Source organism: Prionailurus bengalensis, chromosome A3 (assembly GCF_016509475.1).
Source record: "Prionailurus bengalensis isolate Pbe53 chromosome A3, Fcat_Pben_1.1_paternal_pri, whole genome shotgun sequence".
Lineage (NCBI taxonomy): Eukaryota > Metazoa > Chordata > Mammalia > Carnivora > Felidae > Prionailurus > Prionailurus bengalensis.
In genome coordinates, this window is record NC_057354.1 from 86,091,964 (window position 1) to 86,107,202 (window position 15,239).

Here is a 15,239-nt window from a genome sequence, read left to right on the forward strand (position 1 = left end):
CTCTTGCTCCTTTGCCGGCCCCAGCCCCACCGGGAACTCCAGAACTGCTGGTCTGGCTATGCAGCCAGGCTGACACAGCAGGGGAGGCTACGAGTCCCCTGAGTGGGCTCTCCTTCCCTTAACTGCCTCCTTACCACTCACGCAAGGCAGCCGTGTGCATAAGAAATGACAAGGAAGCCAACATAGCAATGAGTTGAGAGTGCCCGGTCTGTAGCCATGCCACCCAGCTCCAAATCCTGGTCCTGCCACTTTCTATTTGTGTAACTGTGATCAAGTTATTTAATTTCTTCCTGTCTCTGTTTCTTTATCTGTGAAATGGGGACAATGATGATGACAGTGAGGGCTGATGAAAAGTATATTTGGCACACTGAGTATAGTGACTAATAGATAGTACCTTATAAATGTTTGTTATTTGAGAGATAACTAAAGGAAATTATAATGTAGAAATCAATCCTAAAATTGGCTATTACTATAGAAAACAAAGAAAAACATTTTTTTTAAGTTCAGCTCTTCATAGTTGGCCTCCTACCCAATGGGCACTCCTTTGCTTTTTTATTGTATTGTATTGTATTGTATTGTATTGTATTGTATTGTATGTATGTATTTATTGTCAAGTTAGCTAGCATACAGTGTATACAGTGTGCTCTTGGTTTTGGGAGTAGATTCCTGTAATTCACGCTTACATACAACACCCAGTGCTCATCCCAACAAGTGGGCTCCTCAATGCCCATCACTCATTTCTCCCCTCCACTGCCCCCCCACCCCATCAACCTTCAGTTTGTTCTTCGCATTCAAGAGTCTCTTATAGTTTGCCTGCCTCACTGTTTGAAATTATTTTTTCCCCTTCCCTTCCCCCATGGTCCTGTGTAAGTTTCTCAAGTTCTAAAACATATGAGTGAAAACATATGATATCTGTCTTCCTCTGACTGACTTATTTCACTTAGCATAAGACCCTCCACTTCCATCCACATTGTTGCAAATGGCAGGATTTCATTCTTTCTCATTGCCAAGTAATATTCCATTGTATATATAAACCACTTTTCTTTTGCTTTTTAAAAAAGAAATTTTTATTACATTTATTTATTTTTGAGAGACAGAGTGAGACAAAGTGAGAGTGGGGGAGGGGCAGAGAGAGGGGGAGACACAGAACCCGAAGCAGGCTCTAGGCTCTGAGCTGTCAGCACAGAGACCAATGCAGGGCTCGAACCCACAAACTGTGAGGTCATGACCTGAGCTGAAGTCGGATGCCTAACTGACTGAGCCACCCAGGCACCCTTCTCTTTTGCTTTTTTTATCTGAAGGTCTTTCCATCTCTCTTCCTCCTCAAAGGAAGAGTTTATTTTTTTTCAGTCTCTCCTCTCTGAGAAATCCCCCTTCTTTTCCCACAAGTTTCTTCTAGTCCTAGGGCCCCTTTCCCAGAATAATGTGTGGGATGCAACCATCCATGGTAACATGTGTCCCAGAGCCTGAATTTTCTGTCAAGGGTAGCCCTACCAAGAGCTCTGGCTGCAAATTCGTGGTGGACTTTGCACCAAAAGCCCAAAACCGTTGAAGATTGCTGTGCTAGGGTGGGAAGATCTAGCTTTTCATTATCAATTGCACTTGCTGTGGTCTCCTGATGCACATGCATCTGCACGTACATACATCTCATCAGAACAAACAATTCTAAGGCAATAATAAGGTAGGGAACCATTTTCCTGAAGGAGCCATGATTCTCAAGTCTTCACCCAACTTAAAGTGAGGCACCTTTTGTATTATGATGTAGAGAATGTTTAGTTCTTCTTTTTGTCCTGCTCTTATGCAGGATGATTTCAGGGGCCAGTGCTGGCATAGGAAATGGCCTTCCTACTCAGGGCCCTCTCTCTGTGATCACCAGTGTCAGTTGCACAAAGGCCATGGAGAAGACTTTCACTGTATTCATGCTATGTTTTTTTTATTTGGGGAAGGCAAAAATTTAGGACAAGCTTCCCTCTCCCTACTTACCTCTAGCAGAATAAACTGTTCTTCTTCCACCCAAAGGAAGTCATCAGGGATAGAGAGATTTATTCCTTCTGTTGCGTTTAATTCTTATACTGCCTTGTGGGTTGTTACAACAAGTTTATTGAGTACCTGCTATGAACCAGGCATTATTGTAGGAATTGGGAATCCAGAAGAGAAGAAAACAGCCTACATGCAGGTTACAGTCTGATGGGGAAGACTGACAACAAACCAAATAAATGAGTAAATGGAATAGTTTTTATGATGGAATAAGCACAATGGAAAAGATTAAAGGAAAGAAAGAGAAAAAATTCTGATTGAGGTGGGGATGGTTGTGGTTCACTTATCATTTTGAACAGAGCAGGCACTCCAATGTGCCCAACATTAATTGTTTTGTAGGGCAACATGAGATTTTTGAATTCTCTTTGGTTTTGATCTCTTGAGCCTATCTAATATCATGGAGCTTCACCTTTTTTCACCCTTTGGGACCAGAATCCATCCTGTTATCAGGTCATTGGCTTTTTTGACCAGAAAGGTCAGTCCATATAAGCCCTGGCCATTCAGGAGCATCCTGAGAGCTGGATGTATCTCAATGAAGTAGAGACAAAACTAATGACAAAACTAAAAAATCTCCCAGGAATCAAGGTAAACTGAAAAGGCATGTTTTTGATAACACAATAGAGTGGAGAATAGGTATTATGGTGGAGAAGAGTACCAGATAAATTTTGGCCAAGGTCAAATTGAAAGCAGTAAGGGCTAGTGGCAATTATTGGGAGAAGGACCAGGGACCTTGCCTTGAGTTTGGTGGTAACTTACTGGGTTCCAATGGGCAGGTCTCTTTGCATCTCTGGACTTGAGTTCCATTAGCTGTAGAGTTGAAATGATACTAGAGCCCATTCTATTTCAAAGGGATATTGTGATTCTTACTGGATTCTTTACTTTTGCTCTGAACACTTTTTGCTTCTCATTTTACTTCTGGAAACACCTAACTCACAGGAATAGTCAGGGCCTCATGGACTGACTGTTCTGGTCAAAAGAGCTGATGAGCCAATGATAAGATGGATTCAGAATCAGGTTGTCCCAAAGCATAAAAGAAGGTGGAGCTCAGTGATATTAAGATAGGCTTTGTAAGGAAACCAAAGGGAATTTGAAAGTCTTTTGTTGCCCTGCAAGAATATACAGGTTTGGGCACAACTGGGGTGCCAGGACAGGCTTTTTTTTTTTTTTTTTTGAGAGAAATGCCTTGACATTGTGAGAAGAATGGGTTGATGTTTACACAGACACTTTGAAATTTAATAGTATCCTGTCATTGAAAGAGGCTGCTGTTATGTTCTTATCCTTCCCAAGACCTATGTTAGAGGCTTTTCTGCCCCCTCACTTCTCCCTCTCTGTCCCAATTTTTCTTTTTGTCACTTTTCCTTTCTTTCTCTTGGTAGCCTCTCCTTGCTCCACCCCCTTGTCAATTCCACCACCCTTTTATGCATTTGGTAACAAGAACCCAGGAAACATTACATATGTCTGTGAATAATCATGGGTTTAAATTGAAAATTGTAAGGAAAGTCTTAATAAAATTCATTTGTCCATCAACTATCTATGGAGAACCTACCATGTGCAACGCCTTGTATAGGCAGGAGAGTAGAAATTCTGGATAGGAAGCACTGATTTTGTGAGGAAGACACACATGTGATCATTGTCTCTCCTTTCTGAGTTGCTGTTACCCTCCCCATCCCAACAGCTGAGCTTATGAGTAGCTTAGGAAAATGTCTGTGATGGTGTGAAGGACTAAAGTCCATCTCATACAGGCTGAGCCTGTCTCCTCTAACACTGACATTGCCCCTTGAATTTCCTCTTCCTTTCTGGGAGGAAATGGCTTCTGTCCTCCATAGGAGCAGATCTCAGCCCAAGGCATCCCAGTTGCAAACCACTGGTGCTCAATGGTTTATCTATAGAATTAGAGTTTCGGGTGCATAGCTCTTCAGTTCCCTTGAGGATAAGTAGACAATGCTTTGTGTTGTTTGACTAGTTGTTTAATTGAACCAAGGAAGCAGCTGAAGTTTGGCTTCCCTTCACTTTCCTTGTCCTGGCCTCTTACCACTTGAAGACCTTCATTAGTGTTACTTCTTCCTCCAGCCTCATGGGACCAGAGTCGCACTGGACAGGACTCCTATGTCCTCATGGCCAGCTCTCAGGCGGAGATGGAGGAGTGGGTTAAATTCCTTAAGAGAGTCGCTGGCACACCCTCTGGAGGTAAGGACCCTGCAGGCTTGCCTGGGCAGGTGTCTGTGACATCTCAAAGATGGGGAGACCACCAGAGGACAACTCTGAGGCCACACTCATTGCCAAGCATCTAGCTTCCCACCCTCTGTGACCTCAGAGAGCCAACTCTAGATAAGCTGGACAGACTGCAGCCCTTTGTACCTCATCTGCAAATGTGTGTGATGCCCTGAAGCAGCCTTTTCTCCTCTCTGGGCTGTAGTGTTGTCATTTGTAAAATGGATGGGTTGGACCAGTTGACCCCAGTCCCCGGCAGCACCAACATTCCGCGGCACCATGATTCTGCCTGGTTATGGCCTTGTGGGGCCACAGAGGATGGATGGCAAGAGCTATGCTGAAAGCTAAGAGGAGATGATCAACACAGGACAGTTGAGTGGCTGGCCAGAGTAGGGGCGCTCAGACTGGGAGAGGTTCAGGAGATGGGTCCAGACTCTCAGGTTCTTGGTGAATTCAGGGTAAGCACTTTTCTGGGTTCCATAACCAAGGTGTTTGAGTTTTCTGGGAAACCTGGTGTTGGGTCTGCACTAGAGGAAAAACCGCTATGAAAAAAAAAATCTGCAATTAACAAACAAGTGAATCCACTGTGTGTTTTTTCCTTTTATAAAAATATGAAGAACTGATACGGGCGATCTCCACTGACCACTTTCCTTCAACTTTTTAGGAATGCACTTATTTGTGTCAGCTCCAGGATAACTGTATATAATTGTTTATCAACTGTGCTGACTGTTATTCTGGAAATCATGGCAGTGGTGGGGGGGGGGCTCTTACAGCTCAAATATTAAATATTTATTGGATTGCCCAATGGTTGCTTTAAAAAAAATTATGAACACCGTAACAATTTTGTGGAAATCTGAAAAAATATGGGAAAACAGTCACCCCTACAGCCAGCAGAGGAATTTTTATGTTTTCCATCCAGTTGGTATTCATATATACATTTCTTTTTTTCCCTCAGAATGACAAGCATGGAATATATACAATTTAATACCTTTTATTTTATAGCTAAAAGGGTTTTCCCATGTTGTTAGATACTCTTAATTAACTCATTCCAGGAATTATTTGGTTACAAAAAATAGAAATTTCATCCAATGATGTTAGGCAACAAAGAAGGATTTACTGGGTAGGTACAGTAGCTACTCAAAGAAACCAAGGGAGAAGTGGTAAGAGGGCTCAAGAGATTAGGGCCCAAGAACTGGACCATCAGCCCAGAACTTACCCTGTCAGTTTCTCTGGGGCCCATCAGCTTCGCATTCTGCTTTTCTCTGCCTGCCTGTTTTTGCGTCCTTAGCAGCGTTCTGGCACTTACTCCTGGCCCAATCCAGCTGTGCCAGCCCCAGCTTTCCTGTATCTCTCTCTCGAGCACAGCAGAGGCCGAGCTCAGCCTCCACCACCCCATTCCATACTCCTGAGAAGGAGGATCCATCTGGATAGCTGGGGGCAGGAGACCACTTTCAGACTCAGTTGCTGGGTCAGGGAGGTGGTCCTGTAGCTGGTGATCTGCCCTGCTGGGCCTGGGAGAGAAGTTACTGATAGGACACCCAAACTCAAGAGTGCTTGCCACAGCCATCGTGAGCAGCCGCATCGTATTACAAAAAGAATAGCCTCCTTTCAGTAACCATTTCCCAGTTCCTAAATACGATGTTTTTTTACTGTGCTAATCAGTCCAAGATGAGGTTTTCATTTATGAAAGCTCTCTTGTATACCATTCAGCCTGGATAATATTAGCTGTGACCCTCCTTATTGCCCCAGATTGTAAGACTGTGAGCCCCATCGACGTTTCCTGCTTTCCTCAGTCCAGCGCTTTAGGCAGCCTGCATTGACAAGGGTAGTGGACATTGCCTAATTATGCACTTATTCTGAGTCAAAATGCTGTCTCTGTACTATAGCAGCCTCTGTGCCTTATATGGTGCTGGGCTCAGCCTTACCATGATGAGCTGCTGTACTGAGTCCTAATCTACATGGGGATTTCTTCCTTACCCTACCTCAAAAGGCCACCACTTGAGAAGCAAGTCAAGCATAAATCCTGCAGTCAGGGGAAAGTCCAAGGGACGAGAAATAAGAGCACAGCATATTTACTTATTCAGAGAACAGGATTTGTCTCTGACGTGGCATTTCAGATGTTTCTGAAGCCTCTCATGGAATCTGAATGCTAGATCTCAGGATGAGACGGCATTTTAAGACTGAGGCCACGAGGCAAGCCAGACATTTGCTCTTCCTGTTTGTAAGTCAGGAAACTGGTGTCCTGAGAAAATAGATGATTAGTCCAAGGAGCCCAGCTGCCGAGGAGTGGGGCTGAGTCTCTTACCTCTGTAGGCAGCTCTTATCACAGTGCCTCTGATCTGCGGTCCACTAGGTCTGCAGGGCATGCCCCCTGAAATATTGGGAAGTCACTGAGATGTGTTGCTGCTGCCTCTTTCCAGCCCTTCCTGAAGCTTTCTATGGCTTTCCCCACCCAGAACCTGCTCCCTTCTTACCATCTCCACTACCACCATCCTGGTTGACGTACCATTCTGTCTTGTCTGAATTACAGCAATGGTCCCCCAACTTCTTTTGCTCTTCCCCAAATACCCTAGGCATGTTCCTGCCTCAGGCACATTGCGGTTTGCTCTGTCTGGAATCCTCTTTCCCTAAGTAGCTGTGTGGTTTGGTACCTTGCTTTTTACAAGTCTTTGCTCAAACATTATTACCTCAGTGAACCTTCCCCCAATCATCCCATTTGACATCGAACCCCTTCCTTGCCCTACCCCCAGCCCTCACTATCTCTCTTTCCTGCTTAATTTTTCTCCTTAGCACTACCCTCTTATAACATGCTAAATATTTCACTCATTTGTTCATAGTTGGCCTCCCCTGGCTCGGAGGAAATCTTCAATCTACTTTGTAGGAATTTTTTTCTCTGTTTCATTCAGTGCAGTATCCCAGAATCTAAACAGTGCCTGGCACAGTAGATGCGAAGGAATGGCCTTCTCTTCCCATGCTGGTACTATGTTCTACTCCCATTGGCTCTCTTCTTTGCTAACTGACCATGTGGGAAATTATTTGGTCACTGGGCTGCTGCCTCTAGAATGATCTCCCTCTGAGTGTGGTAATGGTGAGCTTTGGTGAAACTCTTCATGGTTTGTAAACCCCTTAAAGAATCTGATAAAAGTTATGGAAACTCTCCCTGGAAAAATGTTCAGACAGAATAATTTTGTGTTCAACTGCATTCAACTGCAGATGCCTGTAGTCCATTTGTATGACCCGGATAATGAGTCCAAACTGTTCTAGAAGTCACTCTAGTAACAATTTTGCAGAGCTAAGACCCTTTATGCCCCAGTCTCTTTCTGGCTCCCTTTCTCCCTTGACAAGGGAACTCCCACACAGTTCCCACGGCACATCCAACTTTTCCCCCTTGGCTCCTCCTGCCTCATAGCTGACTCGGAACATTCCTCTCACTTTGTCCCATTCTGTGACCAATTCTAGTGTATTTCTCCACACGTCCCAGAAATTCTTGGACACCAGCTGGATGTCCTACAATTTAACTAAACTCTGACGCTATATACCTAGAGATAACATCAGATTCCACAGCCTAAGGGCTCAGTCCTGCAGGACGTGTCCCCTTCCACGCATTTCAGGTGCCAAATTCAAGTCCAGATGGTCACTTGTACTTCTGACCCAAGGCTGTAGATTGGAGGTTCCAATGATCCCCTCTTTGGGGTCAATTAATTTGCTAGAGGGGCTCACAGAATTGAGGAAACCAGTTCACCTATTAGGTCATCAGTTTATGATAAAAGGATATAACTCAGAACAGCCACATGGAGGAGATGTGCAGTGAAGGCTGTCTGCAGGAGTACTACTCTTCTCCAAATCTCCACATAGTATCAACCCAGAAATTCTCCAAACCCCATCCTTTTGGGTTTTTATGGAGGCTTTATTGCATCTGTATGATTGATTAAATCATGGGCCATTAGTGATTGAACTCAATCTCCAGCACCTCACCCCTCCCTGGAGATCAGGGGATGGGACTGAATGCTCTAACCTAGGAATCATTAAGTTGGTTCCACTAGTCAATTAGTCCCTTATCTTAGGTGCTTTTCAAAACTCACCTCATTAATATAATAAAAGATACCTTTATCTCTCTCATCACAGGAAATTCCAAGAGTTTTAGTTAGGAGGTCTGTGCCAGGAAATGGGTGAAAGACCAAAAATACATTTCTTATTATAAATCACAATGGAAAGCACCACCTTGGTGCACCTTGCTTTTCCAGCCTTTTCCTTCGTAGCCAGCCAGTTTATCTCTTTTCCCCCCCACTATTCTTTCCAAAGGACCTGACTGGAAAAGGTAGATAAATTTTTTCCCATAAGTTCTGGATGTAATTCCAAGGTTTCCTGATTTAAGTAGAAGAAAGGGAAGAGGGGTGATCACATCTGGACTTCTAGTGACTTGTCCCCTGGCTCACAGCTGCCCCCTTTTCTATAAACCACCTCCTCCTTGAGTAGGAGGGCTCTGTCCTTCTAGGATCCCCACACTGAAACCAGGTGTCTGTCCCACTCCCAGGGAGCAGGCAGGCCACATTGCAAATTGCTGTTTAGTGGGAACCTGCTTTGCTCTCTTGCTCTGGAGGCTGGCCTCTCCGTCTTTTTCTCAGGCTACTGCTGGGTATATAAGCACTGCGCTGAATTGTGCCTAGCTATTCTCTGACCAACCCGGTTGTAAGACCTGGGGCAAGTCCCATGTTTTAAGCATCTTTGTGTGTTTGCCAACACTAAGCATAGAGTATATAAACATTGTGCTTTTACATGCCGTGGGTTCCTTTCCTTCTTCTCATTTCTTAAGTTGTCTGCATCCTTCAGAGCATGATTTCACAATCTACAGCAGGGGTTAGCCTGTGGGAGTGTGGTATCTCTGTGATTCATTGTTATTCCAGGTATTCTGATTCTTTTTCTTTTAGCTAGAGCTAAACTGGTCGTTACCAAGGATGATTTTTACTTATTTTTGGTAAACCCCCTCTCCCCAGATCCTAACACAAGACACAAGCCAGTTATTTATTTATCCATTTACTCAACAAATATTTATTGAGCATGTGTCTTGTGCCAAGCACTGTGCTAGCCCTGGGGGTACAACAGTGAGAAAAAGACTAAGTCCCCTCTCTCGAGGAGCTCACAGTCGAATAGAAGACACAGAAATGAATCAACCCCCAAACCATAATGTTACAGCTGTGAAAAGTACCATGAAGGAAGAACATATAATGCACAGTGGGGGGAAAATGTCTTTGTCAAGAAGTTCAGGGAAGCTTCCCTGAACTAGTGATGATTAAGCTTAAATCTGAAGGGTCAGTGGAAGCTAAGTAGACAGAGGAGGGGAAAGAGGAACAATATATTCCTCAGTCAGAGGAATCGCATATACCAAGGTCCTGTGACAGAAAGGAGAACAGACTCTAGAGTAAGAGGAAGGTGAAAACAGTGAATATAGCTTGCTAATGATGTTGGTCTTCATCCTAAGGTGGCTTAGATGAGGGTGGTGGTGGTGAAGATGGAGAGAAGTGAGCAGGTTTGTACAATGTTTCAGAGGTGACATTGCCATGACATGGGAGTGAATTTGACATGGAAGGTGAATGTGGTGTCAGTCAAGTCCTTTGTTCCCAGCCTATGAGTGAATGGAGGGATGAACATTTGGCTGGCGCATCCTGGCATTACTCCTCCTGGCAACCCTTGCCTGCCCCCGCCTGTCCCTTCATGATGCTAAGAGTCCATTTCAAGTCTCCTGGGTATGTCTGGCAGGGTTGCTGCACTGTTTGCTAAAATCTCCTCAACGGGAGGGGGGCAATCATCTCAGTTTGCCCAACAACCCACCTCCAAGATCATTCTTTCTGAAGGCTTGACTGAGCACATGCAACTCTGAAAGCACATGCACTCAGAGAAGAGTGGGCTGGCTTCATCAACACTAAGTGAAATCCTGTGTTCCTGCCAGACACTTTGATATATGGAGCAATGCTGGTAAGGGCTTGTGTGGGGGATTTTTTTTTTTAACCCACCTACACGGTATCCCTTGAATGGCAGTTGACAATTAGCTGCTAAGTAAAAGGAGGCACTTATTTTTATTGCGGGCCCTGACAGCTTTATGTTCACTCTTTAAAAGCCAAGACTCATGTGTGTAAAGGTGAGTGGGGAGGGGAAGTGGTGTGGGAAGGAGGAAGGGAGGGCCAGGGGCAGGTGCCGACAGATCCCATGATTTCCTGGAGTCAGAACCTGAGCAGTATTTACAAGCATGTGGTGATCTGGAAGCGAGAGAAGATGGTTCTTCCAGGTTGGAGAGGAGGGAAGGCGTGAGGCTGGCTCTGCAGAGACTGTGATTCCTTGGCCCCCACCATGCCTCATATTCTTAGGATGCCGCGGTGGGACTCGGGCTGTGGCTTTCCTGCCCTGGCCCTGCTCTTTTGCTGGAATTTCAGGAAGAAAACACCCAAGCACCGAAAGAAAGGTATTTCGTCCCTATTTTGTGATTCAATTTTTCCACCAAAAGAAACTTGCCCAGCTCCCCTTCCCTCTCCTGCAGAGATGGGGATGGTCCTGGAACTGAGCCCCTGGGAGGCAGGTATCAGTTCTGGGCCAGTGGGAAAGGGGGGCAGGGGGGGGCGGGCCCTTCTGGGCACCTGGGCTGGACCAGAGGCAGGGTAGGGGGAGGAGCTCTTGTCCTGAAACTAGGAGCATCTGTGTGATCAGAAAGGGAGGATGAGGTTAGAAAGGAGGTGACAGCTAATCCTTCCACTTTCGCTTCCCTAAAGCAGTTCAGTGTCCTGGGGCTGCCTAGCAAATCTGAGGAGGGGGCTTAGAAGTAAAGGGTGGAGGATGCCCATGAGCAGAGATTAGGCAGCCCCCTATGCCTTTCTTCTTCCCCTTGAGACGTAGTGATGTCTGAAGTTTCACCTAGACAGTTGTATTCCACTGGCTTTAAACAAGAGAAATTAAAGTGTTGAATTTAGAATCACAAGGCAAATATGACAGTGGACAAATTCCTAACCTAAGTCTCAATTTATCAGTCTGCAAAATGGAACAATAATATCTATTTTGTAGGGCTCTTCTGAGGACTAAACAAGAGCACACATGAAAACTTTTAGGGCACATAAAATTAGTGTAATTAATCAAATGTATTAATAATTATTACATTATATATTATAATTAATCAATTCAGATTTGTACCTATGAAAATGGCAATGCCTCTATTAATAGTGACTGGTCCAGAGTGAGGAGCTGTTCTGAGTAAATGACTTGCTGGCCAAGGGCAGGAAGAGCAGGGGCACCAGTTCCCTGAAGGAGTGGGTGCAGCCTGGGAGGCATGGCGCCGATGATGGGGGAGCCTGGGGTGGAGAGTGGTCTCCAAAGGCCTCCCACACCACTGTCTGCTGTCTTCCTCCTTCCCTAGTTCCCTTGGGGTCTAAGCCTTTTCATGTCCACCCAGGATCAGAAGGGGTGATCAGGGATGAGAAGTCAGAGGTACGTGCAACTCAGGATTGGGTCTTTGGACTTCCAGGGAGGTACTCCAAACTCCTCATATGTGATCTGAGATGGAGATTGACAAAGCCTGATTGAGACAAACTAAAGAAAATCAGGATGTTCTTTCTCTCCTGTTGGTCCTGATGTCTCTGCAGCCCATAGTGCCCATTTCTTGTTGGAGAGAATAGCTCTGACTAATTTCCAGGCTGGAGGTATGCAGTTTGGTGTCTTCATTGTATGGGTAACATGAAAGCAGTGGGTGTGCTAAGGAGCACGTGAGGATGGGGGAAGGAAGTTCCGGGACACTCCAACGTTTAGAGGTCAGGGAGAAAAGGAAGAATCATCTGAGGAGACTGAGGAAGCATGGCCCATGAGACAAATTGAGAACCAAGTGGGAGTGCCAAAAGCCATGTGAAAAGTGTCTCAAGAAGGGGTGATTTTCTGTGTCACATGGTGCTGATAGAGCAGTTCTGAGGAAGACTGAGAATTTGAGTCCTAGATTTTAAAAACATAAAGGCCATTGATCTCCTTGACCAGAGCAAGTTTGGAGAAGTGCTGATCAGAGTACTTTCAGGAGAGAAGGGGCGGAGGACAAGAGGAATGGCAGACAGCCGATGACAGCTCTTCGAGGACTGGCCCATCATGTGCCAGGCTCTGTGCCAGGACATAAAAATAGATAGTGAACCAGACAGGCTGTCTGCCTTTGAGGAGCTCATAGTCCAGTGGAAGAGAGACATGTTTAAAACTAAGCTACATGAGAAGTAGCTCTGTGTGCACAGAAGAGAGAGGGATCGGTTCCCTCTGAGGAGAAGACAGTTGGAAATTCTGCTGCAGGAAGATCAGGTTTCAAGGTGAGGAGAAGGAAGGGTATTAGCTCCAGAGTTTGCAAAAGCAAAGACCTTTCTTCATTCCTTCTATAATAATCCCCAGCTACCCAAGAGGCAGGTACTCAGTCTGTATTTGCCGAATGATTTTGTGAATTCCAGTGGAAGGAATTTGCAAGAAACAGACTTGCAAAAGCAACCATCACAACAATTTTGAGAGTGGCAGTGAGGACAGAGAAGAGATGGTTTAATTTAGAAAGTGCTGATCTGGGGCACCTGGGTGTCTCAGTCTTTTGAGACTTTGGCTTGGGTCATGATCTCACAGTTCGTGAGTTCGAGCCCTGCAAAGGGTTCACTGCTGTCAGTCCAGAGCCCGCTTTGGGTCCTCTGTCCCCCTCTCTCTTTACCCCTCCCATGCTCATGCTCTCTTTCTCAAAAATAAATAAAACATAAAAAAAGAAAAGAAAGTGCTGATCTGCTTGGAGGGAAAAAGAGGATATTGCAGATAATCCCAACACTCACACTTTTGCTGATGGGGTTTGTCAAGTGCAGGTACCTTGTGTTAATGGTTTTGTATTATCCATGACTAGGAAAGTGCCTGATGCTTAAGTGCTTGACTGACTGAATGCTATTGCCTGGGAGGAAGGCTCCAAGAGAAGCAGTAATTTGGGAGTGTTGGGGGTGGGACAAGAGTGAGACTGGAGAAGACACTGGGAGAACTGCCATTGGATGTTGAATGAGGAAGGATAGATAAATAGATAGATGATAGATAGATAGATAGATAGATAGATAGATAGAAGATAGGTAGGTCTGGCCCAGATATGTGGATTTACAAGTTACCAATTTATAGGTGATATCCAAATGTATGGAATCATATAACCTCCCTCAAAAAGAATGTCTAGAGGGAGGGGACAGCTAAGCTGGAATGTCGGGAAAGGGACACAGGAAAGGAGCAGGTGGAGGAAGGAGCACAGGAAAGGAGGTTGCAGAGGAACCAGGAGGCAAATGGGAATAGAATGAGAACGATGATTTTGTCATCATGTCGGGAGAAAGGAGAATCATGAGGAGAAAGGAGAATCAATACCATCATGAGTCTTCAGGGAAGACCAGTGGGGTGTGGAATGAGCATAGGCCATGTCTGGCGATTAGAAAGGCGCTGGAAATTTTATCGAGTGGATTGGGTGGAAAGATGCAAACTGGTGAAACTAGACTGGATGGGTTGAGAGGTGGAGAGTTTGATAAGCAAAGAAGTAGAGCCTGTGAGCATGGAAGTAGACATGTTCTTACGAGTGTACTGATGAAGAGAAGGAAGGCAAATAGTGGTTGTTTGAGAGCTAGGGTAGGAGGTTATTGTTTGATAAATTGGCAGACTTAGACTCACCTGGGCTCTTTCAACTAAAAAGAGAAATATTTAAGATACAAAAGAGAGGGAGTGAAGTCCTAGAAGAGCTGCAAAGGGATGGAACCCACAGGTCAAAAAAGCATCATTTTAGATGAAAGCACAGGGTCCTTTTCGTCCTTTGAGAGAAGACAGACAGAGGAGGAGGGACAGGAAGGGCAGGGATTGGGGATAAGAGAGTTCATTGATGATTTCCTCCACTTGAGGAGAGAAGGAAAAGAGGAGACCAGGTCACCTGCTGAGACACAGAGGGAAAAGGAGTGGGTGGTGAGAGCAAGAGGAGTGGGGGAGATTTGGAACCAAGGTCTTCTGATTGGGAATAAAAGCCTCCGTGATATGGAATGCTGTGTTCCCTTGGGGCTCTTGGTGACCTGGTGAAGGTGTGGAGGGGGTACTAGGAGTCCACAGAGCAGAGATGATGGAGGAGAAAGGGGGGATTGGGAAGTGGGTTTACTGGTGAGAGTGGTATTACAATGACTGACTGTGGGGCCTGGGAGGGATGAAGGAGGAGCACAGGACAAGGCTGAGAGGCTGGGATGGGGAGAAAAGTTACAGGACTTGCTACCGAGAGGATTCCAGGTCACCTGCAAAACGGAGCATTTGCCTTGGGACGTCAGGAATGGGGCTCCCATCTGACTGCTCTGACATCTCCATGCAAATCCCCACATTGTATTGGAATATCTCTCCCTGTCAGGGTACAAGGGGCCCCTTGAGCCTAAGTCTTCAGCTGCTCAGAAACACATCTGCCTCCCCCCTTGAGATGCTCCTCAAGGGAATTTTACAAATGCCATGTGGCCTATGTTTTAAGTCAGATTGTTTCAAACTTTTCCTTCCAAGTATCTATCCAGCTCCTTTCACAGACATATAGGAACCAAATTCTACATTGTTACTGCCATTGTCTAATTGTTTCTCATTATTTTGCATGTGGTCATTTCATTTTCATAGCTCGAGTGTAACTTAATTGAAAGCAAGAACCATATCCTATGTCCTCTTGTCTGTATTACCTATTCCACATGAGCTGCTGCTGGCACTCAAGAAATGTTAGTGTCAAGCTGAATTCTTCCACTGAGGAGGTCTCTACCAGAGCTTACTCTAAAGAAATGCCAAACTTATCATTAATCATGGAAAGCACTTGCTTAAAGATGAAATAATTCTTTAAGTAATTCAGCAAAATGTGCTACCTACCTTGTGCCAGGCCCTGTGCTGAACACTGGGGTTGAATAGAGAGCACCCCCATATTTCCAGCTCGGGGGAGCCTCGTCTTGCAGAGGGTGTGGGTGCATATAGATAATTACAGT

At 45.2% G+C, this 15,239-nt stretch overlaps 1 protein-coding gene across 3 annotated transcripts in view; it reads left to right on the forward strand.

Moving 5' to 3' along the window:
* Positions 1–15,239, forward strand: part of ARHGAP25 (Rho GTPase activating protein 25) — an 89,792-nt gene that overhangs the window by 52,304 nt on the left and 22,249 nt on the right. The window contains exon 4 of one of the 3 annotated variants that reach the window (XM_043603547.1): positions 4,108–4,224. The exons of 1 other annotated variant lie outside the window; for it this stretch is intronic. In XM_043603547.1, coding sequence (XP_043459482.1) covers positions 4,108–4,224 — 117 coding nt within the window. Of the gene's footprint in view, positions 1–4,107; positions 4,225–10,460; positions 10,706–15,239 lie in introns of those variants that run through there. One more of the 3 variants, XM_043603549.1, reaches the window with a different exon arrangement.